Raw genomic sequence first — 27,243 nt, 5'->3', positions numbered from 1 at the left:
AATGGAAAAATATTTTCATAATTGCACATTAATGTCTTTATAATTGGGGCTTGACATGGGGAAACAGTTTCAAACAATTCTAAATAATTTGATTTAAGGTATAAACTAAAATATTAAATTAAAATCCAGCATTGAAGATATTTAAGATGTGACCTAGTTTGTTCAGTTTCATTTCCTTAAGAACCTGTCTTTGAATACAAAGTTTACCCTACTTTACCACTAGTCATAATATAACTCAGACCGTCTGCCTGGTGTTAGCTAGTTTTTCCACGATAGGTGCTCATTTGACTTCATAATACTTTTTTTATCCATAGCGTATCTGATCGTAATGTTAGGTTTGCATGTTTACAAACCATTACAAAAAAACTAGACTGAAAAAATACAATAGATTAAATGTAATTGTTCTTGAAATATTACATTTTGTGATATTTTGTAGACATTGAATAAATGAGAATTATATTTGTCTTCTCATATAAAGTTTTATACACCTGTAGTAAGCGTTATGATTAAGTTATGGTTTTATTCATGAAATGGAAACGTGTTGCAAACATCAGTTATATAATAATACGAATAAGGAGGTAATTTTCATGTCAATCAGACTGCAATCCAATGACAAAAATAACCAGATATTAAACATGTAGAGGCAAAATTCAACAAGCAATTATTACAACTTTATTAAGAATAGACATAAAGAGATCACCATTTGGTCTTAATAAAGGACAAGAGGTCAAACCATTGAAGAAATCATTGAATCGCTCTGATTGTAAACAAGTAGCTATTGAATTTAATGACTTAAGATCTGATTATCAATACTTAATTCCTTAACTGACATAAAAACAATATGGTTTACTTTTTATAAATTGTTACTAATGGATGGAGAGTTGTCTCATTGCCACTCATACCACATCTTCCTATATTTAATTTATTATGAGTTAAGTCAATGAGAAGATTCCAATTTTGTAGAAGCACTAAATACTTGCATGCTTTAATGAATCTAGATATATGTAGATAAGTGTTCACAGTGAACTTATTACAGTGGAGGTCTGTTTTGTTTGTGAACAAATCCAGTTGTAATTATTGCAGCTGAAATTTCTGTTTTATGGACATTAAGTTTATAGTGGTCTTGAAATTCATTTCTTGGAAAGATTGGAAATATGATGTAGCCACCTTAGCCACTATACCTCAAATCACACTTATATATAATACATGTGGTGAAATTTTTAAACTAAGAACATGTTTGATAAAAGTATCAAATTAAAATTTAAAAGCAAGTTCAATGTGAATTTTAGTGACCTGGATTATAGACATTGAAACCCATGTTGTTCATTTCATCTATCTTTCTGACAAAGATGGTATAGGAACTACATGCACAAGCACAATATCATGTTGCTTATTTTTTATTCACCACCATACCTGAATAGAAAACTGAAATAATGGTTATAAATTATGCATACAACTATTCCAATCTTTTGGAAATTGGTTTTGCTCACTTTTATTGTGTTTATATCAAAGTGATTTGTATATACTACGTACGTTGACCTATAGTTGTTAATTTCTGTGTCATTTGGTCTCTTGTGAAGAGTTGTCTCATTGGCAATTATACCACATCTTCTTTGTTAATGTTAAAAGGGCCAAAGAAATTGTGTTGTCATGAGATTCCTGACAAATATAATGATGCTCACTGTGTCAGGACACTTTCAAAATGACCAATACTCAACTTCCCCTCAATTGTTGTTTAAAATTTACTGATCTCATCTCCCTAGAACCTGCGAGACCATACATTTAAAAAAACCTGAATAAAGATTAGATAGAACTATTTTGTTGTCTTTACTTTATACACACATATATGCAGTGAGAATGTAATGGGGATTTCATGCTAAAAAATTGAAGTATCACCTTTCAGAGGAGTCCATTTATGGAGCACCTGTTGTTATGCAATTTTCAAGTTTATCCTTGTTTTCTTGTTGCAGTATATTTGTTGATTACAATTGTTTCCTAGACTTTCTGTTTATTTTGGAACTATTTTATAAGGGGAAAGAAACTACATTTAAAGTGGTTTCTGATGATGATCCTGATGATTACATCCTTATTTACACCATGTGATTGAGTGTTTGACTAATTTCCAGGTTTGTACAAGCATGAGCAACAAGATGAGTGCCACATGTGGATTAGGATTTGCTAACCCTTTCAGAACACCTGAGATCAAACCCAGTTTTTGGTTGGTTTAGTGTTGCTCAGTCTTTAGAATGCACCTCCCTTAAACCTGAGAAACAATACATTGTTTTTCTATGTTTAGTTTTGTGTACTATTGTTTTTCTATTTTTCTTTTTTCCTTTTAGCAATGGCGTTGTTTGTTTTTTCGTCTTGTGAGTTTGAATGTTCCTATGGTATCTTTAGCCCCCGTCTTTTAAATATTAAAAATCTCTTATAAATGTTTACAAGCAGAAATATATGTGTAATCATGTATACATTGAATAAGGACATTATAAGACTCATAGTTCCTATTTGAGCAGCTTTAAAATATAGTCTATATGCATTACCATAGTTATAATGCAGCACTGGTTTATATTCCATTCTTGTTGTCAAAGGGAATTATGTCAGACAGTAGCATACATTGCTTACTCAAACTTTTATCCTCTTTTGATCAGTCTGCCCAAACTTGAAACTAATTTCTCATACTTTGATCTATTTTTTCTTCTCTTTGATCTTTAAAACCTTTACCAAATCTCATGCATTTGCTTCATATAAACTTGACAGAAAGCCCTGCCATTTCTTATTTCATTTGGTAGACCATTTTCACTCTGAGATAACACATGAGATCTGTTTGTAATGTGTAAATACATATGATGTTTGAACTAACTGTGAACATGAAAATCAAAAGCACTTGAAAGGGGTATGCTTTCATGGTTGAAAACTATTTTGTGTCTAATTTCGCTACTTTAATTTTACTATTTGAGCAGTTGGATATTTTCTTGGTTTTAAAATTTTTCATTTCTAGTTTCACCACCTGAACTATTAGCACTTGCAGCATTTAGAGGCTTTTTTTGTTTGAAACTATTACAACTTATACCTTTCAGCAATATATTTTGTAACATTAAAACTGAGAAAAGGAAATAAAACTGACATAATATAGTGTTTTGTTTGTTCAATTTCTATATTTAACTATTGAAAAAGAAAAATATTTTTATTTTTGCTTGAGTAAGTAAAATAAACATTGTTTAAATTTTATATTAGACTTTAGATTTTGACATAGATATAGACTTCCCCAGGGCTACTACCATCTGATAAAGGGATACAAATTATACTTGAAGATGGTTTCTAATGAAGACATCAGAGATGATTTATTCATCTGTTTATAATTTGAAGTAATTTTTTTCTACCATTAAAAATAATTTTCACGCTTAAAAAGCTTTTAAGATTATTAAAATCGTTCCATCATAATCGTAAAGATAAGTCGGTATAAGATGGGTCTATTCAAATTTAAATTGCTAATTGAAAACTACTAGATTTGAGAACAGGTATATATGTTAAAGAAAGATAAGTAAAGAGAAGTTCTGATGTGTAGGTAGAATATGGTTTTACCATGTGACAGGACGTACCACAGCTTTTGTATTCCTTGTGCCATCCTGCGACAGTACAGCCCATGTTATAATACCACTAGTTTAGCCCCCAGGTAGTTTGTAAATTGATGTGCTAAAAATATCAATGAACTTGTCCTTTAACTCTCGTTGTGTCCATTGTTGTCATATGTATAGGTATACCTTGGCTAAAATAATATCTCGCTTCATCGAAATTTTGATCTGATGATAAACTTTTAACTACAGGTATCAGAAGTTTAATTAACTGATTTTTCTTGCCTGAGATTGTTTAGATTTTGATGCATCTCCATGACACAGAAAATGTCAAGGTGTGTTGAATAAATTTTGTTTTAATTTTCTTTGAATATCAGGATTTTACATATTAAAAGTGAAAATGGAATTAATTGTGATAATTTTTTAAATGGATGTTATAAGTAATAAATGGGTGAGAGATGTAGGACCACTCATGATCAATACTACAAGAATGTACAGGTATTTTATATTAGAAATTAAAAGTGTGGAATTTATTGATTTATTATTTTTTGAATTAAAGGTAATTGTAATTTAATTCATTTTGAATAATGGTAAATATTTTCTTGTGTATAATAATTGTTGACCTATGACAGTCTTCTGTTTTTGAGCTATTTTTTATGTCCCTGCCATTCCGAATGGGCATTAAGTTATCCTTGTCTATTAGTACGTCCAAAAATAGGTTATCGTTCTCCTACTTTAGTTTGCTTCAACCAAATGTTATGAAACTCATACACGGTGCTTATTATAACAAAACACAGATTAAGTATTAATTTTGGTGGCATCACTTTTACTGTTCTAGAGTTATGCCCCTTTACAAATGGAAAAAATGCTGAATTTTTCATTTCTGTTCTCTATTACTTTAGTTTGTCTCTACCAAATATTATGAAACTTATACACAATGCTTATTACCACAAAATACAGATCAAGTTTGGTGGCGTCACTTGAACTGTTCTAGAGTTATGCCCTTTTACAAATAGGAAAAAAATTGCTGAATTTTTCGTATCCTTTCTCTAACTTAAGTTTTCCTCAACCAAATATTATGAAATTTGTACACACTACTTTTTATCACAAAACTTGGATTTAAGTACAAATTTGGGTAGTGTCACTTTTACCTTTCTTCAGTAATCTCCCTTTATTACTTTATATGATATGCAAGTAGGGGCATCATCTGTGTCCCATGGACACATTCCCCATTTTTTTTTATCAGAGTTTAAAACAATTTTCAGTTCTTTCATCTGTTTAATGGTTGTCACATAAAGTTATGTAAGAAATGAACTGTCAGATGGAACACTGACCTTTAAACTGCTTCTGTCAGTGCAACTTGTAGCTCCTGCAAAGATAAACTTCCATCCTATGTTTAATTAGTAGGAAAAAGCCTACCTATGATATAAAGTTGGCAGCAAAAAAAAAAAGCTAAGAACTGATTCAACTGAAAAGCCTTTTAGTAGAGGTCTTTTTCATATATTTTGACTTGAATTATTGAAGGAACTTCCAGAGGTATTCTGTAGCATCTATTGCTTTAAAGTTTTACTCGTAATATTGAAGTTAGACAGTACTTTGTAAGAAACAGCATCATAAAAAATATTTGTTCAATCCAGTGTTATTTCACAAGTGCAAAAATAACATGAAACTAAATCTTCGCAAATAACCACTAATGGGTCTACTCTCATATGATTAAATCAAGAAATCAGATAACAGTTGCTTAACACGAAAAAAGTATCTGTGATATTTGTTGGTTTACAGTATTTTTAAAAATACATCCAAACTTCTGCATCAGTTTGAAGGAATTCTTGCATGAACAATTACTTTTTGGTGTATTCATGATTCTTTGGGATGAAAATTAAAGTTGTTTGTTTCATACCTGTCTTCACATTTACATTTTGGACATACAAAAATCCAGCAACATTTAGCTAAATGTAATTGTGATGTATATTTTATAGATGCCTGCCTGAAGAGACGATACCCGCCATAGCCTATAGTCGGCCATTACAGTCATCACAGAATCACCATCACCATGTCAATAATATAAATCTACCATCAAGTACATCGTCACCTCCACATGTACCGGTACCCACGTCTAACTACAATCACCTGAGAACACACGCCATTCTAAATGGACAAAATCATTGCTATGACAACCCTGCAATGCATCCGTATGTATTATATTCTACTTTAAAAAAAATAATGTTATTCTTATATATTAAAAATGAGTAAAAATAGACTATGATTTCTCTAGAACTGATTTTTATGTCAAACCCCGGCAGGGGAGTGTGTAAGTCTATTCATTAATCTGCTTGTTTTTTTCTAGCATAATTTATATGGAATCCTGGTAACATTCTCTCATTTTTGGAATGCCTTGAAATATATGTCTTCATTCACTGTCACCTTGTGAGCTAGCATAGGTTTTTGGACATCAGAGCAATCTGGAATTAGAAAGACTAGATATTGTGTGTTAAAAATTAAAAAAATATGGAAATTATTAAATAAATTCAAAACAGAACTGACTTACCCCTAACAAATTTCAAACAGTTTAAGCTACAGTTACATGAACCCAACTTAAAAAAAGTGGGTAGACTCGAATGCTGTGGAAGAGTAACTGAATCCAACGCTACTTCTGACATTTGTTATCTTACTCGATCATGTGTAAATTTGATGATATGTCAAGATGATAAAATATCACACATAAGGCCTCCCTTGTAAATTACCACACTTACATACCACAATAATTCTGTAACCCTTACAAATGTTACATAGACCAAAAAGGAAATACCCAGTTGATAGTCTTTATTTGTATATCATGCTTAAATTAATAAGATAACATTATATAAGCCAAAAATTATTGGACAGTACTGTACAACAGTCCATATCTGACAACTACAAATACTGAAACCATCTGCAACACAACACATGGTCAAGATAATATACAGTTGGGTTTAACAAGTTTGATGTACACACAAACCTCTCCCACCCCTTTGCAGATTTTAAAGTAAAACACAGAATAAAAAAAGTGATAAGTTTATGTTTTTCACCCCTTGAATTTGAAAATCAGAATTAGTTATAAACTTATCAAGTAAAATCTTCAGATGTTCACAAGATCACAAGTCTGACAGTTAGGTAATTCTGTCCAGGATCTTTAAAGCAGTACCAACTTGACCAGGAAATTCTCACATATGTCTCTAAGCTTTGCTTGTCTCAAATGCAGTATTTGGTCTGGTGGTATATTATATATCATGAGATGCGGTTTGATTACAAATGAGATAACGCTCCACCGGAATCAAAATGACACAAATGTAAGCTGCTATAGGTCACCATACGGCCATCAAGGATCAGCAAAACCCATACCGTATAGTCATCTATAAAAGGTCCGACATGACAAATGTGAAACAATTCAAATGAGATATACATTGGTCTGATTTATGATGAAACAAATAACAAAAATCAAAATGGCGGCGTATTGTATGTATCCAACACAAAAACCATACAGGCGTCTACATTACGTCGCTATGGCTTTTAATGGAGAAAAAAATGGCTGACTGCCATATTTGGCCGGTAAAAAAAAAACACCAAAAGAAGATCTTTGAAAAGGACATTTTCGTTTTCGTAAAATAGTATAAAATTCTTTGTTTTTATCAATCAAGAGATGTACTTACTCATTCGGTAACACACGAGAAATTTCGATTGCGGAAGAAAAATATTTGTCTAAAAAATGGGGGTTTACAATAGATTCGGCATTCAATTTACTATTCATTATTCAATAATTTTTTGCAAATATTTGCTTTTTAATATTATTAAAACATTCATTCAAAAGTCCAAAAATAACAAATAGATTGTTTTTATGAGGTGATTTATAGTATTTATTTGTAAAGCTAAAAAAACTAACTGTCCCCCATACAATCAAGGTTCAGTTTCAAGAACGTGTCAATGTCAGAATTGTTCTTTGTTGTAGCATTAAATAAACCCATACAGATTTTTTGTAAAGATTATTGTACAACCTACGTGATTTTTTATACCATGTGACTGTCGGGATAATTAGAGGGGTAAAAAAAAAAAAAAAAAATGGACTGGGATATATTTAAGAATTTATTTTCTGGTTTAGCACCAACAAGGTAAAGAAAGTTGACTTTTTGAGTTGCTAATGTTGTTTTTTAATACTTAACATTTTCAAAGTAATGTTTATTCATGTTTTATTCCGTGTTGATTGATGTTAATACTAACCACACCTCCATCGTGGCTTGTTTAATATTTGTTCAGACAGTCGTTAAATTGGGTAATTAATAAATTATTCATGTTGTACTCATGTGCAATCAGAGTGAACAAATTTTCACACATTTAGACAATCGTGAAAAATCTTATATGATAATATTAATGTTCGAAAGAAAAAGTAATATTGTGTAATTTTATATATATAGGTTTTAAAGTATTTAAATAACAAGCATAAATATTGTCTCGATTTGAACGTTAAACAAGTGTGAAATATTAGACATTTTCAACCAGCTATACTGTAACAATAAGTCCAGGGTATAGTTTACAAAATTAGATGTTCCCCACTGGTACGGATTGTTCTTTTACGGGTGACAGTGAACAATGGGGTCTCTATGCCTGGTGTTACCGCCCAGCACAGTAAGATTATTTTTTCTTCATTTTGATCAAGTATTATGCGAGTGTCACTTTGACTTTAGATACCATTGCCATTTATCACAAAAATGTATTTTCAGCAGTCAAATAGTGCAATTTGTGATTTTATAAGGTTTGAAAAACCAGTACGAACACATTTTTTTTTTTTTTTCACATACGTTGCTTGTCCTTCTAAAAAGTTACTAATCTCTCAAGTTGCAGAAAATTAAAATGTTAAGTAGAAAAAAAATTACACGGAAAAGAATAATATTTGTTTATACATATTTTCAATGTGTTTTTATAAAAAATTATCAGAGGTTTTATGAAATTGTCAAAAAAATATAAACATTCATGTGCATTATTTAACAAAATAATTTGTCAAAAGGTACATGTTACGTAAAAGATTGCATATTTTGAATTAATTAAAAGTGCTTGCATATATTTATTAAAAGTACAATTTCTTTTTCAAATTTCAAAGGGAAAGTTATTTTCATTTCAAATTGTACAGAAGAAATATAATGAGAGCCAAAAAGTGTTTACATAATAACTTTGAAGTACAAAAAATATTAATGAAGAAGATAAAATTAAAAAATAATCATATATTAACATGTTTTCTTATTTCATCGTGGTTTATATAATACAGAAAAAGTAGGAATTATTTCACAAGAAGAAGTTGTGTAGAATGAAAAGTTGTAGTTTTGATATATATTAATTTATTTAATTTACATAAAATACTAATTTGTTGTGTTTGAAAACTAAAGATTGCATTAATGCTAGGATAGATGCGTCAGTCCTGAACAATAGCTTTGTGGTGGGTAGTTTTTATTCTGTGGCACCAAAGTAATTTCTGTGTAATATAAGATAAGTTCTTCCGATTGGACAGAATTAATTTTATAAAATGTTTAAATATATTTGAATGATTGTATTGTCTATTGTACGTACTTGTGATATTATTGAGAGGTACAGTATGTTCTAGCCTTAATTTTTCCTATTTCAAAAATCGATATTTGCATCAAAATAATATTTTCCTCCTAAGTCATATTTTTTTTCAAATTTAAAAGATGTAAAAAATGAGAAATAAGATATGATTGTCAATGTTGAGGAATCAGTTACATTGAATTTAATATTTATGGGGACTGCACTGCTTCTTAAGAACTGACACCACCATGGAATCTAAACTCTTCAAAGATTTTCAATAATTCTTTAGAGATTTTTAAGAATTTTGAAATACAATCAGATTAATTCTTTGAAAAGCTGAGTGCTTGAATTTTAGAATGAGTAAAAGGATATTTAAAATCCGTGTTGAATTAAATTCAAAGTAAGTTTTAGACCTTCAAGTCCCTTATATTGCTAATTTAAGATAGATAAAGCTAAGGTAAAAACCAGATAATTTTTTTCATGCTTTGCCAAACTTTTATTTTTTAAATTACAATAAAAAGAGTTGGTCGTGGGTATTTTCAAGTTATAAGGTTTTGCAATATTCTCAGATTTTGCAATGTATATATATATGGTAAAAGCACTTTTGTTTAATAGAAAGAAAATTGATAAATAGAATTTTAAAATAAAGTATGATAATATGTGTTCTTTTCAATTTAATAAATACTTGGGGTCGACCATTTTTGCTACATACACACATATGTAAATTAACTTGACATTCCATTTTGTAAAATTATCTCCCTTGATATAACATAGTTTTAAATTTTGAATTTACGAAAACTTTTTCTGTTTATGTTGATTTTTATTTTTTACATGGTGTGAATATTTGTTTTTCAAATTAATTAAAAGTTTTATAAATAAATGATATGTCTGCATCAAATTTGCTTGTTTAAGTATTATATTTAGACCAATAATTTGCTTGTTTAAGTATTATATTTAGACCAATAATTTGCTAGTTTAAGTATATATTTAGACCAATAATTTGCTAGTTTAAGTATATATATTTAGACCAATAATTTGCTACTGTATGCAATCAAAAATTAATTAGACCACTTATTTACCATAATACTGTATTTATTGGACAAATTATATGTCTAGAAAAGACATTGTTATTTCAAAGCATTACTTGCCTGACTTACTCGCAGTTGTTATCCATTCGTTTGATGTGTTTGAGCTTTTGATTTTGCTATTTGAGTAGGGACTTTCAGTTTTGAGTCCCTGGATTTCAGTATTTTGGGGGTTTTACCTTTTTTGCAAAATTCTTTTAATTTTCTGATTTTAGAATAGACAGTAGACATAGAACTTTTTCCTAATTTCAGGACACTGCCTGACAGTCCACCTGATTCAGAGCCCTATTCACCACCTGATGGACATCATATTCCAACAGGAATAGTAACAACACAAGGTAAGGTACCAGTCCATACCTTCAGGACCAAAGAATTCTTTTACTGCCAGTTTCATGTAATAGGTTCAATGGTTAAAGTAATAAGAGTAAGAAGATGAAATATTAAAGCCTTTGTTTAGTTATTGAAAACCCCAATAATCGGTCTAATCCAAAAGATGGTACTGAGTTTTATGATGTGTACCAGAAGATTTCTGAACTGGGTTTATCTTCCATTGTACATGTTGTTAAACTTAAGTTTTTTACCAAGTATGGATATATACATGAACATACACATCATTTGGTAACTTGAATATCTGAGTATAAAACATTATAAAAATGCTTGACATAGACATGGATAGAACCTAAAGTCTGTTTCCTTCATTACACTCTTTTGTTTGTGCTCACATTGGTAGTGATGAGACCAGGAAATAATATTGAAACCTGTGATAAAAGGTTTTCCTTGCATTTCATGACATCTTAACCCCACAAAATGCCCTCAGTAGACCTAATTACAAAATTTAAAATATTTTTGGCATTTTTGGGTTGTAATTGTTAGGTTTTTTTAAGAGGGGGTGTATTGTTATTAGGAATAGTTTTCTAAATAGAAATAGCTCAAAGGGCCACATGACTACTTGCTGTGATACACTTTGTAATACTGGTATCTTAGATATAAAATCCCAGTCAAAGGATAAAATCTGAATCCATACCTACCTACTACAAGAATATTACTCCTGTTACTGCATGGTACAGAGTAAGAATGTGATATTCTTTGATATTCTATCCACAAGACTCAAAACTATAAAATCCAGAAATAAAGTTCTGAAACATCATACCTTGTAGCAAGCCAGTCTATTGTTTCAAACTATGAACATATCTATTACACAAGTTGTATGATAAGTCAGTTGACTATAACCCTCTACATTCTATTCTGGAGAATCAGCATGACCTAACCTTAATAATTTATGAATATTGACTCTTTAATGTTAGAACTGAGGGAATATTTTAAAACTGAGATTTAAATTGGCTAAGATTATAACTTTGAAACATGGTAAAGTCATCAGTCAAATTATTGTATTTCTCATAAACAGAGTAGCATTGGAATACTCCAAGAATACATGGAGTTTATTATGTTTTAAACTTGAGTAGATAAGATAGGCAGTAGAGGTTTATTATATTTTATTTTGATATTGTAAATGAATAATTTTTCAATAAACAAATCCCCTCTCCTCTCCCATTTAGGAATTTAATGGTTGTTTAAAGAGTGCCATATACTCGTAGCTCAAAAAAAACTTCTTGCATCATTTGTAAAGAATAGACTCAATTGGTCTAATGCTGTCTCTAAATGTTCCAATCCTAGCAAAGTAACTCTCGATACATTTCCCGAGGCAGTCAAAATTTGTTCCCTGTTTATAACCGACAAGTAGAAAGTGCCATACTTCTAGCACCAAACAAACTCCTAGCATAATTTGTAAAGAATAGACTCATTTGGTCAAATGGTTTCTCTAAATGTTAAAATCCATCCAAAGTAACTATCCATATATTTCCTGAGGCAGTCAAAGATTGTTCCCAGTTTACATCCTATAAGCACTGCTTGGGTGTTGAACACCTAGCTGCAGACTTGACAACACTCAATATTCAAGAATGAAGTTTTGTAATTTGTACAATTGACCTGATATGAATCTAATCAACTATATCCATCACATTCACCAAGAGTTATTTCATCAAATATTAACATGAATACACAGTGCAGAAAGTCTGATATATCTATAGACCTATACTGATTTATGATTGATAGACTGCCATTTGATCTGTCAGAATTGGAATTAAACAGGTACCTGCAGCAGTTGGCAGATAATGCTACAAAAGAGCACAAGTCAAAAGGTTGCTGGAATAGCAGTCCTAAAAAAACAATTCTTGGGGAGGGGAGGGCTGGCAGTATCGATTAACAAAACTTTTAAATCCATTCAACTTGATCTGTTGTTTTTATTCATTCAAGTGTCATATATCTATAAATATCTGGGAAAAGCTCCTGTATTGAGTGAATGACAGTTTATAAATAACTTTTCCTTACAAAAGATGGGTGTGAATGCAATGTTTAAATGGAATGCCTTCAAGGAGTACAGGTACCAGATTTTCATAATTTGTGTTGTTTGTGTTGTAAGACAGTTGTATATTATATATCCCTGTTAGAAATGTTTTATGTTCTTTGAAATCTGCAAACAATGTCCACCTTGAAACAGCTGAGATGTGTACACTTCTTAAGAAGGAACCAAATAATTATCACCACTAAGGATAGGGATATTAACAATAGGGAAAGTATTTGTCTATATTCTTTTGATTTGATAGCCTCCCTTTCACTTGGATCAATATTGTTCTTTTACTTTCCGTATTTGGGATAAATGTTTGAAAACTTGAAAAATTGTCATTAGGGCTGACAAATGGGTTTTAAACAACTTGTATAAACTTAATAAGGTGAGGTCCATTTCACCCCCAAATTTTGTCCGATAAACAAAGAAAATTTAGAGATATGATAAACTGCCTGCTTCATGGCGGAGCTAGGTGGAGAAATTAAAAAATTAAAAATGCATGATAAAAAAGTTTTAATCTGTAAAAAATGTACTTTAAGGATGTCTGCTTGTCATGTTTTGGACTTTTTGTCAGATTTTCGGAATCCTCTGGCTTTATCCATTTGAATGCCTTAAAAAAAATCCCTGTGAACCCCCATTTTTCTTTTTATAAATCTTTTACATGTATAATTATAATAAGTCGATCATTTGTAAAAGTCTTTTAAAATTTTATTTATTTTTTAATAGTATTTGAGATCTTTAACTGGTCAATGATAAAGCTAGGAAAAATCAAGAGAGAACATTTTCCCGCCAAAATTTCAATGGCTTATATCTCGAAAACAAGAACATTGACCCCTATATTTTTTTTGCTCTTTTTATTCCTCAATTTATTCCCTATCAATACATACTAGTTTTATGAAAATTATTTATTTTGAAACTGAGCAGCGAACATCCTTAAAATACTCAGCAGTCATTGAACACAATTAGATGAAAATATTAAAAGTTGTTTGCCTTTGATAAATTCTGTAGAGGAATCTTCATAGTGCTAATGACAAATAGATCGAAATTTTAAAATTAGACAGATGGTTGAGAAATAGATATAGATCAGCTGTACATTTTATCAGGACATGTGGATGTCCGGTTTTAAGTCTTCAAGTCACTTTGTTTGACTTTACTACCCTATAAGTGGTCAATTATTCTGCTTATAGTCCGTCATGGTCAAGGATTTCAATTATTTTTGGAATTTAACTAGCTTGACCTTTGAGCATCATGATTGAAATCAATTAACAAAGTTATATCTTGAAAATGAAAATTAATAAATATTCTGTTTAAGACATGATATCTCTGCTATAAAAATTTTGTTATAGCGGAGACATAATTGATTTAGGTTGGTACTGTTAGCTGAAGAATTTCACGTCAAGGTACTAACAGTATTGTTTTGAAGATAATGTTAAAGTGGTGAGATGCAGTGAAATTCCGAAAGACTTGAAAAAATCAGAGTTAAGATGTTTTATTTATAGATAAAGCCTTCTAATTTCTTTGTCAAAATTTTGTTATTAAGATTAAAGACATGATAGAAATATTCTATGAATTCTAAAATCTTTTATGCAGTTGTCCTGTTGTAAAAATATAATTTGGAACTTTTATAACTCAACAATATTAAAATGTAGTATTGCCAAAAGTAAAAATAGAATAAGCAAAATTACAAAGTTTTTCATGGCAGATGTGTTCCTTGCAAAACAAGATAGGTATCTAGATCTTTGGAAATGTCAATTTAAACGCTAATGACTTCATACTGAATATTGGTATATAGCCAAAAAGACTTTTGTTTATAAAGTTATTAGGTTTAAAAAAAACACACACAAAAAAAAGAATATAATAGGACTCCTATCGTAGGGTCACCACTTCAATTGTGGCCATGTTTGATCATTTTAATCTTTAGTAGGTTTTTTTTAAGGAGTTTGATAACTTCTGAATAGTCTCAATAAAGAAATTATAACAGAGAAAGTTTGAAGATTTTTTTTAATGAAAGTCAGTTTGAAAGTTAACAAATAAAACATAGGATAATATTTATTAAAACTTTGTGATGGAGTTAAGAAATGTTGACTTGCTGTGCTATAGGCTTTTTGTACTGATGTGGCGTTAAGCAACCACAAATCAATCAAGAAATGCTACAGACTGATCAGCTTATATATAATGTCCTCATTAATAGTAAAGATCTTATACTGAAATGATGTATGTTTTATAAGTTCACTCAAACATAAAATTATTAAGACTATAAACTTGACTGAATATTCCTTGTCATATGAAAACACTTGACAGCTATAAATTATGATTTAATTAATTTTGATTGACTTAAAAATGTTTTTTTGTTGTTATACATTTGTATTAAGAATATCGTTTGTGTTTGAATTCTATTTATCGGGACAACGCCTTATATTTCTATTAAAACATAATGAATAAAATGTATGGATAGCAAATTGATCAGATTAAATGCAATTGAAAAGCAGATTCTTACACATTGATTTTTTTTTTTCTTACCTCTTAAATGTAAATTTCCTGTTTGAATTAAATAGATTCCTTTAAATATAACATGTGTTTTAGTCAAATTACAAGAATTAAGTGACAACTCATGAAGGAAAGTTAGAATATTTGTACCATTTTGGACGTATTTGGGGATATCGACAACTTCTAGAAAAATAAAGATTATATTTGTCCTGGATGTCAATGGGATATCCGTACTTCATACAACCATACTACCTCCTACAAGTGTAAATAAACTGTTAATTAAGGCATTATGAAAGCTCCAATAGTAACAGGTAGTAAATGGACATTGCCGGTACAGGAACAATCGTTTCATATTATCAGCCCAAAGTTTATGGTATTGCAGATGTATATTTAGATTTTTGCAAGCCTGTGAAGAATTATTGAATATGTTTAACTTTTTTACAAACTTGTCACTAGAGTAAAGATTTACTTTTGTTTGTCTTTTAAAAGGTGTAAGAAACACTTTACATATCTGAAAAACGATTAAATCTAGTTAACCTCTGGGCATTACACCCAGGAACAGCCAGGTACAATCGTATGTCTAAGTCTTACTGAATGGTACATAAAAGTAGTTTATAACTTCCATGAGACATTTCCCGTATAAAGAACTCTAAGCTTTCCTGTAACTTTCATCTATTTATTCAGTCTGTTGGAGACAAATTGAGTTGTAATTAAACGTTCTCCTTTTGAATATATGTCATCTTGTAATGAATTTATCAAGGCTTTCTTGAGTGTAAAATTTCATAATTGATAAATTTGGATATAGAATATTTTCCGATCACTATAATATTAGCTAAGGAAGATGGGGTTGCAGGCTATGAGCAGATAATAGCGGATGTAGATTTCGATGATATAAATTCAATTTAGCCGATTTTTAGCGAAGATTAAGTAATGTGAATCAATTTTATTATGACACTTATTACAATTTTTTATGAGATGGTTAAAATGCATGGATGGCCATTTATTGTGAAATTTTAAAGGATTTAATTTTCGGTTTATTTTTTGTCAACATTAATCACACCTGTTAATGCAAAAAGACATTTAAATGACAAAATTCAAGGCATTATTACACAGGCGCTTGAATTGGGGTAAGTACCACTTTCTTTTGGCTCTGCTTCACAGTTTTACCTTGTAATCACGTTGTAATTGGTCTCTTGCTCAAAGTCTGTCAAACTAGAGGTATTTTTTTCAATCAATTTCTTAGGACAGATTGTTTGAAGGAAACAATGGCTTCTATCTTCTGCTGTGCAGATGTGTCTGTTTAGTTTATAGCAGATTTTATCAATTGTTCTAATGTATCTTCTGTCGGAAAAGACCTTTTTAATTTTTCGTTATTATTAATTTTTATGAGCCTTAAGTGTTTTTTGAAATTGAAAAACAGGACACAGTCCATTTGCTAAGCAGTAAATAGAAACAATCTGTGTGTAAACAAACTGAAATGTCTCATGTTAAAAATGCATTAAAATTAATTATTTTCAGCAGAAGCTTTTCAAGATTAAGAGTTTACATTTCTCTGCTTCTGCAAATTATCAAATGTCCGTGGAATTGAAAAGTTTTTATTTAGTCGGAAAATCAACTGCTCGTAACTGATTAGTATTAATATTTAAGTAACTTCTATAACATGTCGCGGCAGTAATTGTTGATGTATCAATACACATTACAATGGAGATGTATGAAAACCCAGGTATGATACTTAATGCAATTTTTCACGATAATTACACATATTTAAGTTGCACAGATATATAGATTTGAAAATAGGTAGTACTTATAAATGATACAAATTTTAATAGTTGATTATTTTTTGTTTTTTTATCATTTAATGGGAAATATATACCCTTTAATTAGTATTTTAAATTGATATAGCCATACACATTTAAGTTGTCTAGATATATAGATTTGAAAATGGGTATATAGTACTTATAAATGTAACAAACTTTATTAATTGATTAGTTTTAGTTTTTTTATCATTTAATGGGAAATATATCACCTTTAATTAGTCAATTTAAATTGATATGGCAATAAAGTTTGTATCCTTGACAGTCACAAGTTATATTTTTTTCTAAAATTATAGATTTTGAATTTTATACACAATAAGATATTTAATGTCCTTATGTCACAGATAATCTCCCCTTTATGATTTGTCCTTTAAGTTATTCTAATTGGCTTTGTAACACTGCAGTAAAAGGAAGTTATTATTTACCACTTCAATACAAAAAAATAATTCTCTCCTTAGAAAGGGTCTTCTTTAATTGAAGAAATTAATGTCTGTATATATCAAGAGCATAAAGCATCAAGCATAAAAGATTTATTTTAAGTCGGGTATACATATAAGGATACAACAGCAGCTCTGTAGAGTTTTTTTACCAACATGCATATGAATAATGATAAATTTATCGTGTGCATATAACATAGATTTACAAAAATAAAACTATGAAGAAAGAAATTTATGCAGTTTAATGATTTAAAATAATATTGCACGTAAAACGCTTACATTTATTTTTTATTATTAATAAACTACTGCTTAAAATGGTTTAAGTATATGATAATGAATTAGATCATCACCAACCTATATTTTTTTTGGCAAATAGTTAAGAAATTTCTTGTTGAACTAGGAGTACAGAAACACAAAGGGCATTAGTATAGTATCGGATAACATGGGTACATATGATACATGCTTAAAATATTTAAAACATTTTAATTTTTTTTTATTTTATATATATATATGATATATATATATGTAAAATTAAAATTAAGATATGAATATAAATACCATAAATTAATGTACAGCAATAATTGTTATCTTTATGGAATTCACTTAAATTAAAAGCTTTCCTTTTAAAAAAGATTAGTTTTAAAAGAATTTACAGTATTTTTTGGAATTATCGCTCAAAAAAATAAAATGAAAAAGAAACTTAAAAGGAATATAAAACATATAAAAGCATTTCTTTTATAAAATCATTAATAGGTCAAGAACTTTTTAGATTTTTTTTAAATAACACTTACTGTGATTATGTTCACTTCAGTTTAAACATACAATAAATTTCTATCAGGTTTTTCTTTTGAAATTGAACACAGTAATTTTGTCACTTTTGATGTATTTTTTTTTTAAATAGTTACAATAATCTTTTATTTCTGTTTTCAAGATTTTTTGTTAAAAATTTAATTGGAGGTGATTCAGCCAGGTGGATTTAGATTATTTTTTATATCTTTATTCTTCCGTTTTCTATAGGGTATGACACATTATTTGATTTGAGTTAATTGGTTGTTTAGATATTACGGATAAATTATTTGTTATTTTTTTGTTAATTTTTTTTTGTGTATAGCGGAATAAGATAATTGTTTATTTATACTCCCAGATTAAAATATACAAAAAGTTTCAAAGACACAATAGATACAAGATTTATTTCAATCAATAAAAAAATGTTTGTATTAAATTTTTTATGTAAGTATAGGGTTAATCAAGCGTGATTTGTGTTATATTTTTTTTATGTATATATAGGGTTAATCAAGCATGTTTTAAAGAATTCAAAATGATTTTGATAAATTGTGAAAACAGTTGAAAAAAAAATAGTTTATGTGTCTGAACAGTTGCCGAAGGGATACAAAATACAAATATATTTCTTAGTCTTGTATAAATTAAACATGTTTTAAACATATTTCAGAAAGTTGAAGGTCAAACTTTTTTTATTTTTTTTCTTAAATGTTGATTTTCTATTAATTTTTAGGTTAAGAATTTTAAAAAGCATTCTGTGGCACACACATTTTACTGAATTTGCAGTTATAGGTGAATGTACATACATTCTATTCACACTAATTTCAGTGTTGAAAAAAAAAGATAATATTCTATAGGCTGATTGATAATTTCCTGCTAGCTGATATGCAAATATTGTCAAAACAACATATATAATCATGTATCCACAAAAAGTAAATTTTCATAAAAATAAATAATTTTTGATGGAAATAAATGAATAACATTGTTATTTCATTATAATCATGGAAATTAATTAAAATAAGAATTCTAAAAATTAAATAATATTTCTTTATTCTTTTTAATTCTTTTTGGAATATTTTTATTTTTAAAAATCAAACAAAATCTTTCGATAAAAGTAAAATATAGTGTTCCATATTTTTACACTGTACTGCTGCATTTATTTCTGTCACCTCCATTACTTTTAATAAAAAAAAATGAACAATGGGAAATTTCTTAATTACATCACGAAAAAAAAAAGGAACAGAAATTTCTTTTTCCGGAAATGTCATCATAAATTGTATGTCTGGCGATTTCCTACTTGGCTCACTGTATATACTTGTACCTGTCGACATGTCAGTGTAATTCTTATGAACAAATGTAAATGATGGGTCTTCTCTACAACCTAATGACCTCGCTAATATGACTTTTACAATGGTTCTCTATCTTAAAGGTAGGTTATTTATTTCTTGTTTTGTTGGAAATTTTCATTCATATTTTTTATTCATGTTTTTATGATAACATTGACGAAAATTAAATACATATTCTATATAGTTGCAGCTTTATCACTAATAAAACCAAATATTGCTTTTTGTTAATAATTTATTTATTTTCGTCATTTGAATATTCAATGATTAATGACATAAAAATTTTAATAAAATGTAATGAATTATCTATTAAGTTGTACATCAATGTTGTACTGTAATAACAGAAGTGTAAAATGTGTTATTCTTCAAATAACTAGACTTGGGACTATAATAGTCCCAGTTAGTTCCAGGTAGTTTAATACAGTAGACTCCGACCCAATCGGATACCCAAAATGTTAGCTAAAAATATCCGATTATCCGATATTGTAGTACCAGCCTTAAGACATAGAAAAAAGTATTTATTTTTTCTCAATTTTACTTCTAATTACATGTATAGTGCAAATAGGTTGAATAAAATGCTAAATTCATCTTTATGTAATAATTGCTACTTAAGATTCCTACATCTTTATGTAACTGCTGCCATTAGGTGTCCCACATCTTTACGTAATAATTGCTACTAAAGACTCCTATCGAAAATTGATATGGAGGTCAATATTGGATGTCTTGATTTACTTTAGCCATTTCTTTTAATTTTCCATTTGTTAAGGCGTGTAAATGTAGTACCAGGTCGTACCAATCATTAATTAAACCAATGTCTCGACCTCACACACGATTCTATACCTCGTCAATATAGTCTGATCGTTTTGTCAATATCAAGAAGGACAATGAACCATTTTAGTGTTTTTATTAAACTTTGTTAAATACAACATGTGATTTTTGGTAGTTTAAATATAGATCGGATTTCGGTACACAAAATGCTTAATTAAGTAATCAGTGTCAGTTTTTTTTGACAATTGTTGTTAATCTACGGGACAAGATCATCAGCTTAAAAGAAGAATCAAATGTAAATTTTGTGGAAAATGGAAAGTTAACAAGATCTGGGTGGCAAATATGCAATAAAAATACTCATATCATAATGCTTGTCACACCTGAGGCTTAAATTAAAGAATTCTTTTAGGTTCCTTTTATTTTGTCATGTCCAACCAGAATGAAATTATTGAATTCTTGAAAATTTAAAGATAATCTGAGAAATTCAAATGTGCAACTGTAACCAAAAAATCAATGATTGGATTAAGATGAAAAAATTTCATGGTAAGAAAAATTTGAAATAATTGGAACTATCGCCAACTGCTTGTCCTTTTTGTAATGCTTTATGTGTATGGTTGATAATAAGGTAAAGGTATACCCATAGATATCAAATTCAAAATTCAATTTTTCTTCAAGCTGAGCTGGTTAATTTTTATTTTATGGCTCATTCGTTATATTTTAAGTTGAAACATTTCTAGTGAGGTTATTTCACAAAGAACAATTTTTTGTTCATTTTGATACCTTCAAAAATAAAAAGTGTTGTTGTTATAGAACTTGATCTTTATAATAAAAATTTGTTTCTAATAGTGATTTAGAGTTCAATATTTGTTTAGATACATCTGTTTTTAAATTACAAAGAAAATATTTTTTAAATTTCAAAGGAAATGCAAAAACAGTTTAGTGTAAACCAACTAATTTTGCGTGTTATTTATTTCACGATTTTGCGAGAAGAAAAATAGCGCGAATGTAATTATAAGTTGCAAAAATTTAAAACTAAGATCTTACTGCCCATCAGTAATTTGAAAATCTTGAAATTAAATTGCAGCGAAGAGGGCTAGAAAGGGCTAAATGTGAAGTCAATGATCCGTGAAAATAAGTTAATTTACGGTATTGTTTGTTTTGAAATGTTATATTATGGCAGATAAAGCACATACTACTTGTTCACACCTACATAATTTTTTGTCTGTACCAATTCGGGATGTGAAGTAGATATTTAACTTTTTGTTTTTCTGTTTGTTTTCTTTCTTAAACAACTTATTTCATGTTTAAGATGTTAAGGTGTCAATATTTTTGGCAACATTTGTGTCAAGTTATATGAGTTTGATAGGTTAAATGTGTTAGTTGGTAAAATTATTTATTTGATATAAAATAAACTAGAATCCTAGTGGATTGGTGTATTTGCTTTGATTTACAATGAAGATAAAGATAAAAATGAGTATCCTCTGAATGAATACTTTCTATTTGAAGGAAAAAAAAGAATTTGAAATTGACTTAATTACAATTAACAAAGAACATTTTGAATTGAGTGGTCTAGAGTTTAGTTTACTTTTTGTCTTATTACTCCAGCATTGCAGCAGGAGAATTTTAGAGTAAAATATGTACCAATTTTTGTCTGTTTGCCCAACATCTTCAGTCTTCCTAACAATTTAAGTCAAACAATCACAAAACATAAGACCCTCCACACATAATCAGTTAGACTTTAAGAATACAGGTAGAATTTCATAAATAAAAAGACTTAAAATCTTCTGGTAACAAAGTAAAATTTTGCTAGCTAAGTCATGTGCAGATGCATGGTTATTACCTCACATATCAACTTTGATCATTTTGTTTTTTTTGTGATTTTCATCAATTTATTAGGGTTGAACCCAAGTATTAACTTAGTAAACAGCTGAGTTAAGAACAGGTGAATTTTGTCATATATCTTAATGGAAATTTCAATCAAGGGTTCAGGTAAAAAAGACTTTCTATTAATTGATAAATTTAAAATGATATATCTATTACAATTTATCATAATAAGTTAAATGTACACTCACTAACCTGTTATTATCTTTTTCAGAAAACAAATACGGTGTGAACCCCACGATGCATCACATGTATCCACCGAGCCACCACAGGCCTCCAGGAATTCACACCAAGTCTATTCCATCAGGGTATAATGAGCCACCTGTATTAAACCACATGCCACCTGCTCCAGTATCTCACCCTGATCCTTCATCATCCACACCTTTACCTCTCTCTGCTACAGGCATGAACCCTCAAATGATCTCACCTCCTCACAGGTAAGACAGATCAAACTCAAATGATCTCACCTCCTCACAGGTAAGACAGATCAAACTCAAATGATCTCACCTCCTCACAGGTAAGACAGATCAAACTCAAATGATCTCACCTCCTCACAGGTAAGACATATCAAACTCAAATGATCTCACCTCCCCACAGGTAAGACATATCAAACTCAAATGATCTCACCTCCTCACAGGTAAGACAGATCAAACTCAAATGATCTCACCTCCCCACAGGTAAGACATATGAAACTCAAATGATCTCACCTCCCCACAGGTAAGACAGATCAAACTCAAATGATCTCACCTCCTCACAGGTAAGACAGATCAAACTCAAATGATTTCACCTCCTCAAAGGTAACAACAGTTAAAAGTGTTGCATCAATTCTCGAATCTGCTAATGATGTCTCCTTACATGTAAGATACCATTAAAAAAAGTGTGGCATTTACTATCAATTGATCCCCTCTCCTTACATTTAAGATCACCCATTACCAGTTATGTGGTATCAACTCTCAAATGATTTAATTTAAAGTTTTTATCAACATATTTATCTTATAGTGGATTGGGTAATAAGTTATTGCAACTTATATTTATCTCTTTCCACTTTCCGACATTAGCCTGCTCTTTTTCAAATGATTTCTTCTCACAAAAAAGACACTATAAAAAAAAGTGTGGCATAAAATCTCAAATGATCTCATCACTAATAAGACACTATTAACAGAAGTATGGCATGAACCCACAAATGATCTCACCTCCTCAAAAGGTAAGACACCATTATCAAAAGTGTGACATGGTGAGAAGGTATTAATAAGAGTAAAAACTGTAAAGTATGGAATGATCTTACAATACTTAAAATATATATTAAGAACAACACCAACCTCACAAATTATTGCACTTTCTAACATTTCATTTAGAAAACTGAGTTTACACCAGAAACTGCAAATAACTAATTTTGATTGAATAGATACAAAATCTCTAAGAATAATTTGAGTTTTCTTACCACTTGATATCATCTCAAGTTATTTGATTTAAAAAAACTAATAATATATGATGCTGAATAAGCCAATCTACTTAATACAGTTTTACGTATAATATAACTTTTTTGTATCACACTCTGTGTAGTTATGAGTTCAACTTATGACATGAAAAATATTTCAGTAATTACGTTTCGTTGTAGATTCAGACATGAACCAGCAGATTCACAGATGATCTCTTCTTCTTATAGGTAAGATCATACTAATAAAATAGGTAGCAATCTTTTTCTTTTCAGGTTTAACATACAAATAATAAAGTAGTTTGTATAAATTCACACTTTTAATATGGAAAGCTCATCTAGTTGCAGTTACAAGGATCATAACTATAAGTAATTTAAAACAATGATGCATTTTTTAACTGCAGTTTATTGCATATTCAAGATGTATTGCTTTGGTTAACCTACATCAATGAAAAGATCATGTTTAATTTCCCTGTTATTTTCTCTTCAAAAGATCCGTTTCGATCAATTCATTGCGTGGTACGAAACAATTAATACTTGTACATGTATTCAGAAACACAATGTTAATTTATATACACATGAAATAAAATGATATAATGTGATAGGATGTTTTTTTAAGAAAAAGGGAAATAACACCATATGTGCTCAATAATAATGTAAGGAAGATATTTTTCTTCAGGTAAGCCTGTTTTATAAGTGCCAAAAATAAACAATGGTTGATATGTTTGATTTTCCAATCATATGATCTTGTCCATAAGTGAAGAAGGTCTTTCAAAACAAACACACTTTAAGCGCTAGAGACTTTTTTCAAACAATCGAAACCTGGAAAAAGTACTTGCAACAAGCATATATCAGAGATTTAATGTATCTTGAGTGTTTTTCTGGATTTACTTTTATCAGGATTGCTTAACCCATGAATATATACCAAGCACTTATCATCAAAATGTATAAACTAGAATTTTAGTTGTAAACGAAACTTTATGTCAATTGAAATTTACACCTTTTTGTATTCTTTCTGAAAATCTTACATCTTAATATAAGAAAAGTGTTTATGACATTTGAAATTCACTTTGCAATCTATAAGAAAATCTTCTATCTGGATTAAACATTTATTGTGATTTTGTTATGTTTATATTTAGCATTCCATCACGTCCAGCCAAGAGAAAGTACCCTGATTCACCAAACAATAGTTTAACCAATGTACTACTGAATGGAGGACGACAAGATATCTTACCTATTAAACAGGAACCTAGTAAGTTAAACAATACGTTAACCAATGTACTACTGAATGGAGGACGACAAGATATCTTACCTATTAAACAGGAACCTAGTAAGTTAAACAATACGTTAACCAATGTACTACTGAATGGAGGACGACAAGATATCTTACCTATTAAACAGGAACCTAGTAAGTTAAACAATACGTTAACCAATGTACTACTGAATGGACGACAAGATATCTTACCTATTAAACAGGAACCTAGTAAGTTAAACAATACGTTAACCAATGTACTACTGAATGGACGACAAGATATCTTACCTATTAAACAGGAACCTAGTAAGTTAAACAATACGTTAACCAATGTACTACTGAATGGACGACAAGATATCTTACCTATTAAACAGGAACCTAGTAAGTTAAACAATACGTTAACCAATGTACTACTGAATGGAGGACGACAAGATATCTTACCTATTAAACAGGAACCTAGTAAGTTAAACAATACGTTAACCAATGTACTACTGAATGGACGACAAGATATCTTACCTATTAAACAGGAACCTAGTAAGTTAAACAATACGTTAACCAATGTACTACTGAATGGACGACAAGATATCTTACCTATTAAACAGGAACCTAGTAAGTTAAACAATACGTTAACCAATGTACTACTGAATGGAGGACGACAAGATATCTTACCTATTAAACAGGAACCTAGTAAGTTAAACAATACGTTAACCAATGTACTACTGAATGGAGGACGACAAGATATCTTACCTATTAAACAGGAACCTAGTAAGTTAAACAATACGTTAACCAATGTACTACTGAATGGACGACAAGATATCTTACCTATTAAACAGGAACCTAGTAAGTTAAACAATACGTTAACCAATGTACTACTGAATGGACGACAAGATATCTTACCTATTAAACAGGAACCTAGTAAGTTAAACAATACGTTAACCAATGTACTACTGAATGGACGACAAGATATCTTACCTATTAAACAGGAACCTAGTAAGTTAAAGTAGAGTATTTTGAAAATTTATTGAAGATTTTACTTAATTATATTTCATCAAATACTGTAGTTTCTTTACCTATGGTATTTTTTAGAAATAAAAAAAAAGATCCCCTTTCCTTTGTTGCATATATATAAATGCACGTTCCCAAAAGCATACACATAAATGCTCCATTAAGCTTATGAAAAACATGCTCCATGAAGCATATCCATACATGATCCATTAAGCATATTAAATATCATGGCAAGTAATAAGTTCACATCACTTGCTGCTGAAGAACTAAATATCTATATTAAGGGTTCAGATACCATTAAAGTATTGACTTTCTAGAGAGTAAAAATTTGAATTACTTGTTGAGTCCCAAATCAAATGTGCACGAGTGTTATAAATACCTGCTTGAAAATCTCTATATAAAATGTAAGTACATTGCATATTGTCATTAAAGCATGAAAATATATAAACTTAAAATATGACAAAAGGTCTGCAGGTCTTTTGTGGATAGTTGTCTCATTGGCAATCATACCACATCTTCTTTTTTATAAAACCTGAACTCCACAAAATTGAATAGTTATTAAATAATATATTTTTGATATTCAATCAGATCTTATAAAGTGAAATCAGTAGTCAATGGTCTGTTCTGGACCCAAGTCTGTTTTTGTTTTACATGAATGACATACCACTTATATTAAGTTTAACCATACACCTATTTGCAGATGCCAATGATCTAAAATTATGTATTTTTTATTTAGATTCCAGTTTTGGTGGCTACCTAGATTGTGAAGAAGATTATCAATATGACCCAGATTCTAGTAATTCTGGTTTCATGGACTCCTCATACCAAGTGATCAAATGGCAGGCATTCAATGTTCAGAAGTGGACAGCATTAACAGATTCTAATCTCAAAGATCTGTAAGTCTAAATGGTTAAAGTCAAAAAAATTGGAAGTTTAAATTGAACTCTGGTTCTTTCATCAAAATTGGGTTAATGATATTTTACATTGCAAATCTCATCTGTGTTGATATAATAATTTTATAATAAGTTAGTTTTTTTAAAAGGTTGAACACAGTTACTATAACTTATCTTCCCTGAGGCTCTTATATACAATACCCGTAGAAAAAAAGTTACATAAAACAGCTGCTTTTGAAAACATACCAAGATCTTGAATATGAGTCAAGTATTCTTTTAAGATAAAGAGCACTTAAAAAAGTATTATTTCCTTTATGCTGTTTGATTTGTTTTTTTTTTAAATAAGAATGTCATATGTTTATTTTTTGTTCATTTGACTTTAAACTGCACGTACAGATATAGGAAAATAAGCAAAACAAGAAGTAAATTGCTTAGGGTTTTATTGTATTACAGCTTTACATGAAAAAAATATTGGAAACATTTTTATGTCAAATTATGAATAATGTCTTTGTGGGG

At 29.5% G+C, this 27,243-nt stretch overlaps 1 protein-coding gene across 11 annotated transcripts in view; it reads left to right on the top strand.

The window, feature by feature from the left end:
• Nucleotides 1-27,243, top strand: part of LOC143082934 (myelin regulatory factor-like) — a 91,722-nt gene that overhangs the window by 44,052 nt on the left and 20,427 nt on the right. For 2 of the 11 annotated variants that reach the window (XM_076258965.1, XM_076258967.1), the window contains exons 3-8: nucleotides 5,552-5,764; nucleotides 10,481-10,566; nucleotides 22,357-22,579; nucleotides 23,761-23,808; nucleotides 24,717-24,829; nucleotides 26,571-26,730. In XM_076258965.1, the coding sequence (XP_076115080.1) occupies nucleotides 5,552-5,764; nucleotides 10,481-10,566; nucleotides 22,357-22,579; nucleotides 23,761-23,808; nucleotides 24,717-24,829; nucleotides 26,571-26,730 (843 nt within the window). The other 9 variants (XM_076258966.1, XM_076258970.1, XM_076258968.1 and 6 more) reach the window with 9 other exon arrangements.

Source organism: Mytilus galloprovincialis, chromosome 7 (assembly GCF_965363235.1).
Source record: "Mytilus galloprovincialis chromosome 7, xbMytGall1.hap1.1, whole genome shotgun sequence".
NCBI lineage: Eukaryota > Metazoa > Mollusca > Bivalvia > Mytilida > Mytilidae > Mytilus > Mytilus galloprovincialis.
The sequence above is the reverse complement of the archived record's forward strand: the minus strand, read 5'-3'. Positions and strand labels throughout refer to the sequence as shown.